Source organism: Jatropha curcas, chromosome 6, assembly GCF_041381405.1.
Source record: "Jatropha curcas cultivar XTBG-Jc1 chromosome 6, XTBG_Jcur_1.0, whole genome shotgun sequence".
Lineage (NCBI taxonomy): Eukaryota > Viridiplantae > Streptophyta > Magnoliopsida > Malpighiales > Euphorbiaceae > Jatropha > Jatropha curcas.
Genome location: NC_143156.1, coordinates 9,336,566 through 9,353,511, shown reverse-complemented (window position 1 = coordinate 9,353,511; position 16,946 = coordinate 9,336,566). Strand labels below are relative to the sequence as shown.

The window sequence follows — 16,946 nt, the reverse complement described above, 5'->3', positions numbered from 1 at the left end:
TTTAGAGTTGAAAACCGTGACCCTGATTTAATAGTGATTTTAATCGGTGCGATTTTAATTCAATTCCCTCGGAACCGAACCGTGCACAAGCCTAATTTGCCATCTATTCAGGGTTGAAACTATTCTTATGCGAATTAAACACAGTTTAGCAACCAAACACAGGCTAAAGATTTCTTTATTCGGTACGCATTCCAAGATAAGCAGGAAGTATGGAATGGATATGGATTCCACACAAGTCATTAGCAAGAAGGAAATAGTAATATGTAACTCTGTCTCTGTCGGAACCAAACAAATCCATTTGCACTAAGCTCATCTAACATGTTGAGGAAATTAGCGAGAAAAGCTGTTTCAGCCTCTTCAAATCAATGGAGAGCCAACCCAACTCAAATTCTCCAACAGAGAAGGCATTTCTGTATATCAGTCCTTCCTGATGGCGTCGACCGAAATTCTGATTCCTTTTCCCGCAACTCTAGAGCCATGGAAAGCCTTATAACCGAACTTCAATCCCATATAAGCAAGGTATTTTATATAATATGTGCATTAACCAACTATGTTTATCTGTTTATCTATTTGAGGATTGAAATGGGCTGGTTTTGATTTAAGGTTCTGGAAGGAGGAGGAGAGGCGGCAGTGAAAAGGAACAGAAGTAGGAACAAGCTTTTGCCCAGAGAAAGAATTGATAAGCTAATTGACCCCGGTTCTTCGTTCTTCGAACTCTCACAGGTGTTTTTTTTTTTTTTTTTTGTTTTTTATTGAAATCTCAAGGATTTATATTGGACTTGCTTAAATATGTATGAATAGTAAAAAATGGTAACTATTAGAATTGGGATTTTTGATGATATCTCCTGAGATTTTCAATTAACTAGTCATTTATCTACATTTAACTTGATAAATTTATTTGATTTGGATTAGTTGAGATGGGTTTTCCATTTTGGGAAGCCGTCTGTATTTCATTGCTTGTTTTTTATTTATGGGGAGGCTGTACTTTTTCACAACTTAAGGTAATGAAGGTTATTGAGATATTGGTCAGTTCATCAAATTTACATTGATTAAAGTTTTAACTTAGATGGATGATAATTTCAATTTTGTTTGTATTTGTAACTTCTGTAATCACAAATGACAAACCTATTTAATTGCTGACTTTTTCAGAGGCACTTAGCAATGATTTAGGATGGAATAGTGAGTTGATTGTCTCATTTTTCTCGTGGCAAGTCTATAGTTGTGATGTTTTGTTTGAGTGGTATGAAAAGTGTATCTTCTCGCTGCATTGTGCAAGACCTAGGGGCCTGTGCCTGTTAACTGTTTTTCTCTAGGTATGAGGATCGGCAAGCACAATTATTTCATTGAGACCACTGCACTTGATTTTGCATCAGATTGACTAGCTGAGGGGAAGATTATGTTTTTGTAGCTGGGCAATGGATAACGATGCAAATCTCTCTTTTGATTGAGTAGATCTATGTTTACGTCCTGCAACATAATTTATGATGCCTCTGCTTCTTATTGTATATTTAATGTATTAAGCTTGCAGGCCATAAACTGTATGAAGATGCCTTACCATCTGCCGGAATAATAACTGGAATAGGTCCTGTTCATGGGCGCCTTTGTATGTTTGTTGCAAATGACCCTACAGTTAAGGGAGGGACTTATTATCCCATTACAGTGAAGAAACATCTTAGGGCACAAGAGATTGCTGCTCAATGCAAATTACCATGCATATATCTTGTTGACAGTGGTGGTGCTTTTCTCCCAAAGCAGGCAGAGGTCTTTCCTGATAAGGATAATTTTGGTAGAATTTTTTACAATCAAGCTGTAATGTCAGCTGAAGGCATTCCTCAAATTGCACTTGTTTTGGGTTCCTGCACTGCTGGTGGTGCCTATATTCCTGCTATGGCTGATGAAAGTGTAATGGTCAAAGGCAATGCAACCATATTTCTAGCTGGACCACCACTTGTGAAGGTCAGTTTTGAATTGCTTGTTGCTGTAATTACTAGTGTTCATTTTTATTATTGTTATGCATTAGCCATGAAAAATATGTGAATGTGTCTGTGTACATCCTAACTAATGTTTTGTATGTGTCTGGGAGTTTGAATACCTTTATGCTATGTTTGGTAAGCCATAATGCAACAAATAGTGATTAAATTGCATGAATTTCTGTTCAATGTTACAAAGAAATTTTTGCTATGTAATCAACATTACAAGCATTATCGCTTGCCAAATATAGGATTTAGATTCTTAAAAATTAAAATTTAGATCTAAAGGAAGTTATCATAGGCTGCTACAGGAGAGGAAGTCTCTGCAGAAGATTTGGGTGGCGCTTCTTTGCATTGCAAGACATCTGGGGTATCAGACTATTTTGCTCAAGGTATTGATGGTCCTTTGGTTACTAGCTACTCTTATGCACTAGTTATAACTTTTAAGGTTGTGTATTCTTTGTGCTCTATGCTAAGACAAATCTTAATTTATTCTATCATGATGTACCAGTTTACGGAATGTTTTTGCTAATTTTAAGTGAAATTTGAATGTTGTATGTAATGCTATGTATATTTCTCTTTCTCTCTCCGTGGACAATGATACAAACCTATTCCTTTTTCTTGACTGACACATGCATGAATTTATCTTCTTGTAGATGAATTGCATGGACTTGCTCTAGGGAGGAACATCATCAAGAACTTGCACATGGCTGGAAAACAAGGGATGATGAATGGATTGCATAATCTAGGTCTTGATTATAAAGAACCATTATATGATGTAAAGGAACTTCGTTCTATTGCACCTGCAGATCTTAAGCAGGCTTTTGATATTCGCTCAGTTATTGCTCGAATTGTTGATGGTAGTGAATTTGACGAATTCAAGAAATTGTATGGAACTGTAAGGATATTTTTAATCATTTGAACTTCTAGTCTCGTGAATTTTCCTTAGATATCCATTTATGATTTGTTTCTGTTGTGTTTGCAGACTCTTGTGACAGGTTTTGCAAGAATATATGGGCAACCTGTTGGCATTATTGGAAACAATGGGATATTGTTTAATGAATCTGCTCTAAAGGGTGCCCATTTCATTGAACTATGTACTCAACGTAACATTCCTTTGCTCTTCCTTCAGAATATCACTGGTTTCATGGTATGTTAAGAAGTGTTAATCTCCAGTAATCTGTTACTGGAATTTTCTGATTTCATTTTATATGCTGTTATGATAAATTTTAGTGCTATTATTAGAAGGGAAACACTGAATTAATTAACATTATAGAGCTATAAGCACTTTCTTTCCAAATAGTTTGTTTAGCATGGGTGATCTTGGACAAGAGTGGGTGAATTCGTGTCTTGAATAATTACATGATAAAAATATACATAAAGGAAAGAAAAGATAATGCAGAAGAAAGAACAAAAGATCAAGTCATGGGCTCTGTAATTTGAGGGTTTTAGTGAATATTGAAGGCATGAATTTTTATATAATATTTAATTTACTTGAAATTTTGAATTGAGAATCAATGGACTCAAAAATTCGAATTAAACCGTGAGGTTTTAAACTATACCTTTCATTTCGGTCACTTCATTTTCTCTAACTGAAAAATTAAGAAACAGGGGGACCTAAGTATTTAGCATAAATCCAGTAAAGAAATTGAGCTTTGTTTGTTCTTCACAGTTGTACTATCAATGGATACGCAAAAGCATTGAATTTGACCTTTTCATGGTTTTGACATTTTTTGTTTCATCAAATGATTTTATGAAAAATTAAAATTAATGAAATCTTCAGGGATAGTTTTTGGGAAGTTCTTATATGAATGCTCTTCTAGATTAGCAAGCAGAGTAAAATAAGAACTATAGCTAGCATATGTTACATATGCAAAATGACTTATGAAAGTTATTTGTTGTTTGATTTTCTCGTGCATCATAGTGTTTTTTTTCAAATAATTTAATTCAACCTTTTTGGGCTGCCTTTTGGTTTCATCATATTTGCTTCTGTTTACTTAGAAAAATCATTTTTTTTTCTTAAGATATTAAACCCATGAATATCTTAAACGAATTTTGTTCTATGCTACTGCATGCAACAATGGCACAATTTCATTTGGCAGGTTGGTTCAAGGTCTGAGGCAAATGGTATAGCAAAATCTGGAGCCAAAATGGTAATGGCAGTTTCTTGTGCAAAGGTCAGTTTCTTTCCTCTTTTTTTTCAAATTTAATTTCAATTTGTCTTCAATTTTGAGTAATTGCATTGACAGTTGAGCGAGACAAACCCCAATACAATTGAGGCGATTTTATATTCTTTGTCATGATAACAATACGTGTAAAATAAAGAAGACATGGAAGAAAAATTTTAATATTACAATGTTTGTACAGGTTCCCAAGATAACTGTTATTGTTGGTGGAAGCTTTGGTGCTGGAAACTATGCAATGTGTGGTCGTGCATATAGTCCCAATTTCTTGTTTCTTTGGCCAAATGCTAGAATATCTGTGATGGGAGGTGCTCAGGTAGTTCGGCACTCCTTTTCATTGACCATTAGCAGTATTTTATGTTGGCTTTAGATGAACAATTAAATGCAAAATGAACAGTTTAAGTTTATGCAAGAATCTCATATGCAGCTTCACTCTGCATAAATTTTGGCCTTGCTATTCTTTTGTATAGAATTTATACATTTTAGATCAGCATCTGTCAATATTGGCCCAATGAATTGCTACACTGCAAGGATGGTGCCTGATTCTTTTTGTTTATCATCGACACAGTGAATAGTTTATTACTAAAGAAAAGGGTTTGAAAATGATTTGAGAAACTTTTATGGATTTTTCTTTTGTTCGTGTTCCTAGACTTCCTTGATGGCTATATCCTTCTGAACAGTTCTCAGATCCAATGTGTATAAAATGGATTGTAATTCTTGCACCTGAATGTATTGGTGGAGTGCTGATTTTCTTGTTTTAACTGGCAATATACAGGCTGCTGGTGTACTCTCTCAAATAGAAATGGCAAACAAGAAAAAGCAAGGAATTCAGGTGATTTCGCTTTCTCAAAACAAATTTTGAGTCCATATTCCAAATCTTGATAATGCTTATCGTATGTGTGTATGTATGCGTGTATGCATTGCAGTGGACAAAGGAAGAAGAGGAAAGATTCAAGTCAAAAGTCGTGGAGGCATATGAGAGAGAAGGGAATTCTTATTATTCCACGGCAAGGCTCTGGGATGATGGAATCATTGATCCTGCTGACACAAGGAAAGTCTTAGGTTTTTGCATCTCTGCTTCAAAGAAACATCCTGCAGAAGATACCAAATATGGTGTATTTAGAATGTAATTCAACTTCAAAACAAAATTACAAAGGGAAAATGTAATTTTTTCTTTTTCCGTTGAATAAAAGCATCGGTTGTAGCCAAATGCTTTCTGCTCATTGCTTCAAAATGTGTTCTTGAATTGTTGGCTTGTATTATAACACTCTACGAAGATTGCAGGAATTTTTGGCAAAAAAATTAGGGTTTCAGTGCAATGGATGCCCTCACTAGCAGCCGTTATACTATAACTAGCCTTTAAGGTGATGATAAATCATCTCTATTGAGCTGCAGCTGCAATAGGTCTCCGATAGCCTCTTCCCGTGGTGACTGCTAAATTGATATTAAGTGCAAACGAAGCTGATCACCTCCTGTATTCCAGTAAGAGGTCTGGTCTGGTATTCCTGAATACACTGTCAAAAGAAACTTTCTGCAACTTTGCTCTTTCAAAAACTTGCTACACCTGATGCTTGCAGAAAGGTTAACACTACCAAACATTAATGGAGGAATAGGCCAAACGACCTCCATTAATGGAAAACATTATCTGCGCTTAAAAATCTAAAATTTTCAACTAAAAGCAATCAATAATCTATGTCGTTTTTCAGACAGTCAAAAAACAAAAAGACAACAAATCATGGATGCAGCTAAAAACTCTTCAATGTGGAAGTATAACTCGATGAAAGAAGAGAAAAACCAATAAAATCCAACTAATTTCTTTTATTTCTTAAACATTATAAGTACATTGATTCTAACTATTCTATTTAATCTCATTAAGTTCCTACAATTATTTAATATTTTTCAGTTATTAAGTCGAGCTGTTAAATTCCTATAATAAACAAATTAAATTTAAATTTGGTTCATTAGCTTGTGAGTCAACTCATGAGTTAGCATTAACGACTTAGCTCAAAATCGACACGGAAACTAATTTAATGAATTAAGATTAATTAAATTTACGTTAAGATAAAGTAATTTTGATTTGATTAATGGTCTAATACATTTCACATTTAACTCATTTACAGCTATCAAGTGGGATGTGAACTAAGCTGGAGTTTAGCTATTTAGCAATGATTTATGTTTATGTTTCGGTATTAGTTAAAAATGTAAAAATTTTTACTTTGTAAGATTATAAAAATATTTAGCATGTTAGAAATTTTATATTTGTAAAAATTTATATTAAATATTAAAAAAAATTATAAAAGTTGTAAAGATATTTAGGATGTTAGAAATTTTATATTTTAAAGTATGTTATTAAACCAGAGAAAAAAAATGATAAATTATAATAGGTGATTTTTTTTTTTAGTATTGGGGGAAGAAAATTCAAACCTGAACCTATTGACAGATCGTATATTCAGTCATCACTAGGCTATGTTATAGTGTCTAATATAGTTGACTGATAATGTTGTCAATGACTAATATTGATTAGTGGTAATTAGCCATGATGACAATCGGAGATCAATAAATTTCTACTCATAAGTTCGCATTTAGAAAATATTTATTTTAAAAAGGAAAAATCATTTACCTTTTATTTAGGAAAATGATTTTTATTGATTGATTTTTTGAATACCTCAAAAATTAAAAATACGAAATATATATTATATTTAAGGGTAATGTTATTTTTTATGTCTGAACTTTTTTTTATTTTGGTATTTGAACAAAAAATAATGATAATTGAATATTTAGAATTTCAATTATTTTTAATTTAGTGTTTTTTTGATGAAATGAATAGTTAGATTATACAATCGGATGAAGTGGAATCCACTTTTATATACGTGTCTGCTTACATGGCTAACAATTAATTCGGGTAAACAGTATAACGCGGCAAATATAGTTAATCAAACAACACCCCCCCCCCCCCCCCAAAAAAAAAAAAAAAAATCCCTAACCTAACTTAAAAAACAAATGTTTCCAAAATAAAAAACAGTTAGTTTTCAGAAGAAAATCTACCTATGCACCGATCGTTCTCCAATGATATCGCCATGGAAGGCAGTAACAACATTAGGACTTGCAGTTGCGACTCCCTGAACTCCTCCTCCACTTGACAGTTTGATAACTGGACGAGTTACTGTAACTCGCTTTGTTGACCATCTTCTCTTTCTTCTTCGTCTTCTTCCTCTTTTATTTGCCTACTCGAAAACTCTAAACCCATTGTTCTAATGTCCAGATCCAGAAAATAAAGTGCTGATTCTGGTCTCTGCTTCGCTTTCAACCATTGCCCACTCGATGCTTTCAACTTCAAGCAACCGGAACATGAATAGTTTCCACTCTTGAACCTTTGCTTCTGCTGAAAAACCTGCTTGACCTCCGGTTATGTCTTTCGCAATGTCAAACGATTGCAGAATCTCGACAGCTGGTGCATCTATTTTAGTCTCTTCCTTTACCGTTTATTTTTATTTCTATCCCGGTTAGATCATGGGATGACTCCTCGAATCCTTTGTTTTCTTTCATCTCTCTGACGATGGGCTTTTGCCAATCAATTTTTTATGATTTTATCAAATGAAGGCTCGGATTCCTGAAAGACGGGCAAACTGATTTGCTGAAGGCAAAAGGTTGCTTCAAGCAACTTTCTCAATTCTCGATTAAAATGGTAAATTAACCATATTTGGCATGTTGAATTGCTAGATATGTAGGTAAAAGTGGGCCCATTTCATTTTATTGTATGATCCGACCGTCTACTTCATCAGACTAAATTGAAAATAATTGTAAGTTCAGATAGTTAATTGTCACTGTTCAGACATCAAATAGTTAAAAAAAAAAAAAGCGCAAGTTCGGCATAAAAAATAACATTATTCCACAGTTAATAATAGTAGATACTAATATAAAATCAACAAAGCGCTCGTGGCCTAATGGATAAGGCATTTGACTTCTAATCAAAGGATTGTGGGTTCGAGTCCCACCGAGCGTGTGTTTTTTGTACTATTTATTGATTTCATTTATTCTTCACTAAACGGACACCTAATTTCTTTTCCCTGTATATATTCTTTTTACGCTTTATCTATCTATAGTCTATATTATAACATATCAATTGATTTAAAAAACTAATTATTATCCTACTATTTTAGCATATTATCCTAATTAATGAGATTAATAATTTTTAATAATTGATTAATCATTTTAATACTACTATTTTAGCATATTAGTCTAATTGATTTTTTAAATTATTAATTGAGATGTTAATTAATTCAAAAAAAGAAAGCAAGAGCTAATGTGGAAATTTATTATTTATATAATACTTTTTCCTCAGTATCTTAATAGCTTTAAATGCTATGATATATGGAAAAAAAATATATATATATAGGATGCGCTATATTTTTTTTGCTTTATTCTATAAAGAGCTTGGAGCTTGATCCGTATTTAAAAAAACGGAGCCTGGAGCTTGGAACTGCAATCCATTTTATTTACACATTCTGTGAAAAAAAAAAACTTGGAGCTTGGAGCTTGGAGCTTGGAGCTTGATCCATCTTATGCACTATATTTAATGTTTCTGTTCTTCCTCATTTATTCGTTGAAAAAACACAATTTGCTACCAAATGCGTTGCTTGCAATTTTTGTAATTAGTGATCCTTAGATCTAACTGATAATGATATGGATAAAAGAAAATGACTATTCAAAATACCGTGGTCCTAGAAATACAGTGTATTTATCTAATATTATGAGATGTTGTATATGTTTTAATTTTGATGTAACTTTTATTTTTTTTTTCATTAATTAGCTATTATATTCATGTTGATCTCAATTAAAAATTTAAAAAGATGAAAATAATCAATATTTAATATTATATGAAAAATAAATAATAAAATATAAAACAAGTAATGACAATGCGCAATGCACGTCATAAAAAAACTAATTTATTTAAAAGTCATTTTGATACATTCAATTTATAATTGAACCTCGATATTTTTATTGGTTCAAATCATCAAAATTATAAAATTGACTACTAATCAACGTTCAAATACTACTTTTTCCTGTTTTAGAAAATTGTATTTATTTTCATTTGGTAAATAATATTCGATAACAAAAAAAAAAGAAAAAAGTTACTTAAAGTGTAGGGTCATGATTAAACCCACGTAAAATCTAAGTGGCCACATGATTAAATTTATGCATTTGGCCAAAGTTTTAGGAACATGTATATATAAATATACTTAATCATGTAATATTTTAATTAATCATAATTTAATTATTAACATCAAGTAATTACTTTATTAATTAATTAATGATTAATAAATTCATTTTATACATACTAAATTTTTACAATTTCAATTGCAATGAACATTAATCTAATTTTTACTATAAATTTATTAATTAAATCTACATATTAAGACTTTACTGTTAACTAATCTTAATAATTTTAATTGTAACTAGTAATATTAAGTAATATACCATCAAATTGACATATCAATTTATCAATTTATATTCACACAATAGTACAAAAAAATAATGTAAAAAATTTCAAATGTTTCATTATCTACATATATTTAGTTCAAAAAAATATAAATTTTAAAAAGTAAAAATTTTCAATGGCCTAATTAATTAATTATATATATATATATATATATATATATATATATATATATATATATATATATATATATATATATATTACAATCAAATATTAAAAATAAGTACCACGGATAGCACATCTTAAATTGATGTGTTGAGTGTGGATAGCACATCTTAAATTCTTTGATGTAAGTGCAGTCTCTATTGCTATCCATTAAATTAAATTAATCTCGAGGTGTTCTTCACAACTGTTGAAAAGATACCAATTGCTGAAATATGTGAATCTGATAGCGCAGGAGCTTTAGCCGAGCGACTGATCCTTATACCTCCTTGCGTAACAACTTTGGATCCTCCAGCTGCAGCCTTGTTGACCTAGGTCAATAACTTTACAATACCCAAGGTCAGCAAGGCAGAGAGAAGGAGAAAGAGTAATTCATTTCAAAAACCCTCACCTTTGCGTTTGCTTTCAATTGCATCCCTTTTTGAACTTCATCCTTTGAACACCCCAATTTTAAAGGTCAATATTATTTGAACTCCAATTAGAAATCAGGGGCTAAAAAAATAATAAACAACTTAACTATGGGACCCAAAGACTGACACAAGGATTAAACTAACAAACCTATTAACCCATCCAAAAAATGACGTCGTTTTAATTTTAAAAAAAGAAAACCCTAGAACTCAAACAAACCTTAGCAATCATCGCCTCCTACGTCGTTTCAATGAAGACCTTATGAAAAAACAGAGCATCAGCCAAAAGCCTCTCCTTGAAACGACCAAAATAAAGCAACCGTCGGAATATCCCTGACTTCTCAAAGTCTAAAAATCTGAAAACCACCGCACCAGGAATTCTACTGGCCTAGATCGCAGTCAATAAGTCTTTGGGCAAACTCTAAAGACTGGTTTGCCTCTGCCGCCATCTCCACCGAAATGCTTGTAGTTGTTGAAGCCGTCATCTCCACTTGAGAAAGAAGCAAAAGGGATAAAGAGGGGAAGAAGGTTATTGTATTGGTGGCGAAGAGAGAGTGTGGACGAGGAAGAAACAAACATACGGAGGAGAAGGTGGGGTGATGAGGAGGAGGAAAGGAATGGATGGTGGAGATTGAGTTGGGGTTGGAGTTGGGAATGGAGGCGGCGAAGAAGCATGTGGCGATGGTTGCTAAGGTTTTTTAAGTTTTAGGTTTTTTTTTTTTTTTTTTTTTTTTTTTTTTTTTTTTTTTTTAAAGTTGAAATAGCATTGTTTCTTGGCTGGGTGAATGGGTTAGCTAGTTTAACCTTTGTGTCGGTCTCTAGGTCCATAGTTAAGTTGTTTATTATTTTTTTAGCTCCTAATTTCTAACTGAGGTTCATATAATACTAACCTTTGAAATTGGGGTGTCGAAGGATATTAAGGTCAAAATGAGGTACAATTGAAAGCAAGTGCAAATGTTAGGATTTTTTAAATGGATTACTCAAGGAGAAATGTATCCTTAGAAGGAGGTACTAGAGATAGGCAAATTGGAGAAGGAATGGAATATGTGATTTCATTTTGATGTACGGACAGCCAAGACCGAAGAGTCAAAACATAAAAAACACATAACCATCTAATTAAAACATAGAAAATAAAGAAAAAAAAAAATCAAACTTCCTAAAAAAAGTTCAAATAAAATAACGAAAAAATAGTGTCAACTCATATAAAACTCCATGTAACCAGTTAGCATAAAAATTTACTTCAAGAAAAAAAGAGAGAGAGAGATATATAAGCAATGTCCAATCAAGATGAAATAATTATACCAAAAAAAAAAAAAAAAAAGCCAAAGCACGAACTAATATAAGAGGCAAAACCTCAGATTTGATTAATTGCAGGGTCAGGAGATTATCAAAATCTTTTAAGTAAAACATATCGTGAATAAACACTTAATTGTAAATTATTTAGTAATTTAAGCATCTCAATCTCATTATTCTATTTAAATAATAAAATAGCAAAAATTAAATAGGCAAGACATCAGTTTACGAGAATAGCCTTTTCTTGAGATAACCAAAAAAAAAAATATATATATATATTGAAATGAGACCGTGAAAGTATTCTTCTTAATGCTTGTACAATGTGAAACTATACAGCTTAAAAAAAGGATAAATATTTATTTCGTGTTTTATTAAATTAATAAACTCGTCTCTTTAATTTGATAATATTATTTAATGATTCTCTATGTTTAATTCTGTCAGATTATTTAATCTTTTCGTTTATTTTTCAGATTTTGCAATAAAAACGTGTAAAAAAAAATAATAATAAGAGAGGGGTGCGAAAATTAATCTAAAATGACAGTAATTGCCGTTTAACTAAGCAACCTTTCTTCCTTACACCAAACACTCCAAGAGGTTGGTTGAGAATGTAAGAAAGTTGTAAAATTATCAGATAAAAACCTAGCTCCAGTTCAACAAACATTATCAATACTGCCTTAAAATTTTTTTTTTTTAGAAAAAGGAAAGATAATGACTAACTTATCGGAAAAGAAAGGCATACGTATTGGAGAGGAGTTAAGAGAATCCCTGAGAAAGGAAAGAAGCAGAGTGAGCGACAAGAAGAGAATTAGGAGGGAAGAGAATCGCACGGTGGAGCGAGTTATTGGTAGGAAGTTGAGACCAGTCGTCATCACCTGAGTTGGTTGCTTTTGTGGTTGCGGGCATAGTTGTTGAGGCAGTGGCGGTGGCAGAGGCAATTGCTAAAGAAGAGGCGAAAGTAGAGTCGTCTGTGGGGAGAGCAACAGAAAGAAGTGCAGCGAGTTGGTGTTGTTGATGGTGGAAAATGCAGTAATTACCATACTAAGCTACAGACCGACGATTTCATAAACGAAAAGAACGGAAATATAATTTTAAGACTTGATCTCGTGTATATGGTCAAATATTTCATTTTCACGCTTTGAAACTTGGGAGTTAGTTAATATCTATTTGTAGCTAATGTTTTGATTGGAATGTATAGGTATTTTGGTGAATTGTAGTTGGCACACCAGATGTTCGATCAAATAGCTGATAGAGACTTACTTTCTTGGAACTATTTAAAACATTATCGTTGAACAGTTAAGGAGAAAGTGATAGAGATGGAGAGAAAGGGGGTGGTTTGATTATTTTGGAGGAAGAGATAGAGATGGAGAAAGAGAGTTGTTTTCTCTTTTGAGTGTTGTCCTCTAGTTGTTTGCTATTTATAGTGTGTTCAATAAGACTGGAGGAAGAGATATATAAGTTTATTTTAGTATTTTTATTACTCAAGATTAGGGTATTTTTGTATTTTCATTATTTTTAACGGCAAATTTCAATAAATTTTGACAGAAGAATAAAGTAGTCGAAAGAGTTAAATTTCAAGAATTATTAATTAATATTAACAAATTATAGTTAATTTGGTAAAAAAAAAAAAAAAAAAAAGGAATGATGTAATTATTTCCCTCCTAACAAGTGGAAGTTAAAGTCGTTATGATGAAGCTCAAGGGTGTTCTAGTAAACTCTGCTCTACAATACAATCATAATAAACGTGCTCCCCTTTCTGTTTCCTTGTGCTCTCTCTCTCTCTCTCTCTCTCTCTCTCTCTATACAGCATTTCTCTTTCTCCTCACTAAACCCTCACTCTCCAATGGCTTCTTCTTCTACAGCACTTTGTTCTCCTCATCCTCTCTCTTCTCCACGCGCCGCCTCACACGCCTTCCGTCACTCTACTGTTCTCCCATTCCTCTCCAGCTTCCACTTCAAAAAACGCTCAAATCTGACTGTCAACCACGAGCCGCCTCCTTCTCCTTGCAAGGTTCTCTGCTCTCGCAATCCTCGGGGTAAAAGAACAAACAAAAACCCTAAAATCTTTGATTTTTCATTCTTTTATTTGTTAATTTGTTGAATTATATTGTTTGATTGTATATTGTGCATACTACAGGAAAGAAAAAATCAGCGAAATCTGATCCAATTTATCATAATCGATTAGTTAATTTATTCGTTAATCGAATACTCAAAAACGGAAAGAAATCATTGGCGTTTTATATTATGTATAGAGCATTGAAAATGATTCAGATGAAGACCAAATCCAATCCATTGATTATTTTGCGTCAAGCGACACTTAAAGTAACACCTGATGTAGCTGTAAAAGCAACTCGTGTTGGTGGATCGACCTATCAAGTTCCGATTGAGTTAGGGTCGTTGCAAGCCAGAGCAATTGCCATTCGGTGGTTGTTGGAGGCTGCGCGTGAACGTCATGGCCCAGATATGGCTTTCAAATTATGTTGTGAGTTGATGGAAGCAGCGGCAGGGAATGGAAATGCATTTAGAAAAAAGGAAACGACTCACAAAATGGCAGAATCGAATAGAGCTTTTGTGCATTTTCGTCAGTTCATGTAGTATGGAGAGGAGAAGGAATTAGAAATTAGTAGTCAAAGTTTTGGGAAGGGTTATAGTTGAATGGTTATATAATATAGATACATGGTCTTTTTGATTGTAGTGTTCTTATGTTTATTTTTCTAACATTAATTTTAACAATTTGTTAGCCTTTTGGTGTTGCTTGAAGATTGAGTGTCTTTTAATGGAGAATTTTGATTTGTTTGTTTGTTGTTCTAGTTTGTAAACTAGCTTTATGTGAAATGATTGGCCTATATTTTTTTTATACTCCTGGTTTGGCTTATATAGTTTGTAAAATGATAGAATTTCATTGAATTGTATAAAGTTGAATTCATATAGAGCAGTATGGAAACAAAGGATTCATAAATTGCTGACTCTAACTAGTTTAGGATTAATGCATAGCTGTTGTTTTTGCTGTATATGAAGTTGAAATTGTGGGAGTAAAATGAATATTGTCATTCACTACAAACTTTAAAAGATGAAATTCCAAATGAATTCACAGAATTTTATGACATTCATTTATACCAAATAAGGTCTTAGTCTTTCATATTATATGGGCATGCACTTTGCTGCTTTACACCTCTTTTTTATTTGGTTATGTAGAAAATTATTTATCAGACTGTTCTGCCTGTCGATTGATTTCTGCCATCCATGGAGTGATCTTCACTTTATATTTGTTTCATGATAGTTGCTTTACCTGTTATTTATACTGTATAATCAATCTAGCTGTCAAAATGCAATAATCAGACATTTCACAATGGAATGGATTTAACTGCTTTTATTCAATGTCTTTGGTTGAATAAGAAAAAACAATATATTTATTCAAATACTCGGTGACCATATTGCTTTGTTCTTCATATCTTTTTTTTTTTTTTTTTTTAATTCAAATGACTGTGAAGGAAAAGATTATTTCATGATAATTATTGGTGAATTGAGATATTTTCCACTTCTTTGGTGTTGGTTTAATTTCTGCTTAGACTGAGGATTTCTGAACTCAAGATTTTGTGTGCTGATGCTGGCAAAGCATAGAGATTTTATCTCTGATGACCTTCCTAACAGGATCTTTTGGGTAATTATAGCTGCAGAGGTCTCTAAGGACTCATGGGAGAAATTGATTCTGAAAAGTGATATCCCAGTCCTAGTTGAATTCTATGCCAGTTGGTGCGGTCCCTGCAGGATGGTTCACCGAGTGATTGATGAAATTGCCGGAGAATATGATGGGAAACTAAAGTGTTTTGTGCTCAACACAGACATTGACTTGCAAATTGCTGAGAAGTATGAAATTAAAGCTGTGCCAGTGGTTCTGCTTTTCAAGAATGGAGAGAAGCAAGAATCGGTGGTTGGTACAATGCCAAAGGAATACTATGTTGCTGCAATTGAGAGAGTTCTCCGCATGTGAACATGTTTTGACGCCTGATTTGGACGTTTTGGTAACTTGGATTGGCTTTATATCAGGTATCAAAAGATTTTGCTGTTGAATTTTCATTTGGTTACAAACAAGTACACGATGTACAGTGTTTACAAATGTAAACTTACTGGCTATCACCATAGATTCGGGGGACTCTCTTTTTCATGTCGAGAATCTGCTGCAAGACTTGTATACTGTAAATATGCTGACGATCTTTCATCAGTTCATCAGTCGTACAAATTTAGTAGAAACATGAAGCTATTGCTTTATCTTAAGATTAACAATTGTGCATTTAAGCTATTTTTGGGTTTTAGAACCATTTCTGGATATAGATTTTTTAAACGCTTCTTTGGTGTTCTTTTGTCCCCAGGCGCTCAGGCACATATATGGACACACATGTATTATGTTCTCTATTTGCTCCTGATGCTGTAAACCCATATAAATATTGGTTAACAATTGAAGAAACTCTCAGGATTCTGAGAAATGAAACCGATTGCAACATCAGCAAATAGGTGAGCTATTTGTTCGAATAAAATTAATTGTTAAAGCGTGCGGTTTGTTTAATCCAGTGGTTAATTGCATATCATAATGTGTAGACTAGGTTCCCAGACCAGGTTTGATAATAAAAATTATAGTTTAATTGTAGCCATATAAAAAACCTTTTGGACTTGGTGTTTTATCAACTGTATATTTTTTTCGTTGTGATATCAAGATAAGAGATCTTTCCATTTTCAAAATTTATAAAATTGACTTCAGGATTTTTATTGTTATATAAATTAATATTCGACGTATTTTTTATTACAAATTAAAATAAAAAAACTTAATTATCTTAACATGTTCCAATAATAAATTTAGAGATGGTAAGTGAAATTAGCTAAATTCTGTTGGGAGTTTCAACCCAAAACTAAGGGAGAATAAATTCAAAGGCGGAGATGTATGGAAGAGGGAGATGTGTCGAGGGAAAATTATAATTTTGTCCCTCTAGTTTCTCACAAATTACTAGTTTGTTATTGCATCTTCTAAAAGTACACTACAGTATCTCTATAGTTTGCACCTTTCCCCGTCAGGTGAAAGAGAATGAAATTTTTTTTCAAAAATGCCCTTCCAGCTTTCTTTCCATATATTAGAGAGCAATGACCCAAAAGTGACCAATTTGCCTTTCAAAATTGAGAAAGCCAACATGCAATCACCATGAATCTTCAACGAAATTTAGTTTTCATTTTGTTTTTCCTTTATGTTCAAACTAGGCGGTCCTTTATGTTCAAACTAGGCGGCTATGTAATATATTTTTTTTATATGTAAAATACATGTATTAAATAATTTGTTTAAAATTAAAGTGCAATCCACGTTATGATTCAGACGTGTGGTTTGAAATTATAAATTTTTATTTTAACTAATGAGTGAATAAATTTCAAAAAAAAAAAAAAAAAGAATACT

The 16,946-nt window shown here is 32.6% G+C and overlaps 2 protein-coding genes and 1 non-coding gene across 6 annotated transcripts; all 3 read left to right on the top strand.

The window, feature by feature from the left end:
• The first annotated feature begins 143 nt into the window (after positions 1 to 143).
• Positions 144 to 5,363, top strand: MCCB (3-methylcrotonyl-CoA carboxylase). 2 transcript variants are annotated; one of them, XM_012211467.4, is made up of 10 exons: positions 148 to 519; positions 604 to 723; positions 1,522 to 1,956; positions 2,272 to 2,362; positions 2,627 to 2,868; positions 2,956 to 3,120; positions 4,073 to 4,147; positions 4,338 to 4,469; positions 4,929 to 4,985; positions 5,080 to 5,363. In XM_012211467.4, the coding sequence occupies exons 1-10, from the start codon at positions 319 to 321 to the stop codon at positions 5,281 to 5,283; spliced, it is 1,722 nt and encodes a 573-aa protein (XP_012066857.1). In that variant the 5' UTR covers positions 148 to 318; the 3' UTR covers positions 5,284 to 5,363. The 2 variants fall into 2 exon arrangements, with proteins under 2 accessions (XP_089579516.1, XP_012066857.1); XM_089723390.1 differs by lacking the exon at positions 4,338 to 4,469 and having other exon boundaries at positions 144 to 519.
• A 2,720-nt stretch (positions 5,364 to 8,083) lies between these two features.
• On the top strand, positions 8,084 to 8,156 carry TRNAR-UCU (transfer RNA arginine (anticodon UCU)). The gene has a single exon. It is a non-coding gene; the product is annotated as a tRNA-Arg (tRNA).
• A 5,077-nt stretch (positions 8,157 to 13,233) lies between these two features.
• Positions 13,234 to 16,246, top strand: ATHM3 (Thioredoxin superfamily protein). 3 transcript variants are annotated; one of them, XR_002283904.3, is made up of 3 exons: positions 13,240 to 13,545; positions 15,181 to 15,556; positions 15,880 to 16,246. XR_002283904.3 is itself a non-coding variant. In XM_012211465.4 (2 exons), exons 1-2 carry the CDS (start codon positions 13,353 to 13,355, stop codon positions 14,102 to 14,104), a joined length of 651 nt encoding a protein of 216 aa, XP_012066855.1. In that variant the 5' UTR covers positions 13,234 to 13,352; the 3' UTR covers positions 14,105 to 14,344. The 3 variants fall into 3 exon arrangements, 2 of the variants coding, with proteins under 2 accessions (XP_012066855.1, XP_020533340.1); XM_012211465.4 differs by lacking the exons at positions 15,181 to 15,556; positions 15,880 to 16,246 and adding an exon at positions 13,647 to 14,344 and having other exon boundaries at positions 13,234 to 13,545; XM_020677681.3 differs by lacking the exon at positions 15,880 to 16,246 and having other exon boundaries at positions 15,181 to 15,851.
• The last annotated feature ends 700 nt before the right edge of the window (positions 16,247 to 16,946 follow it).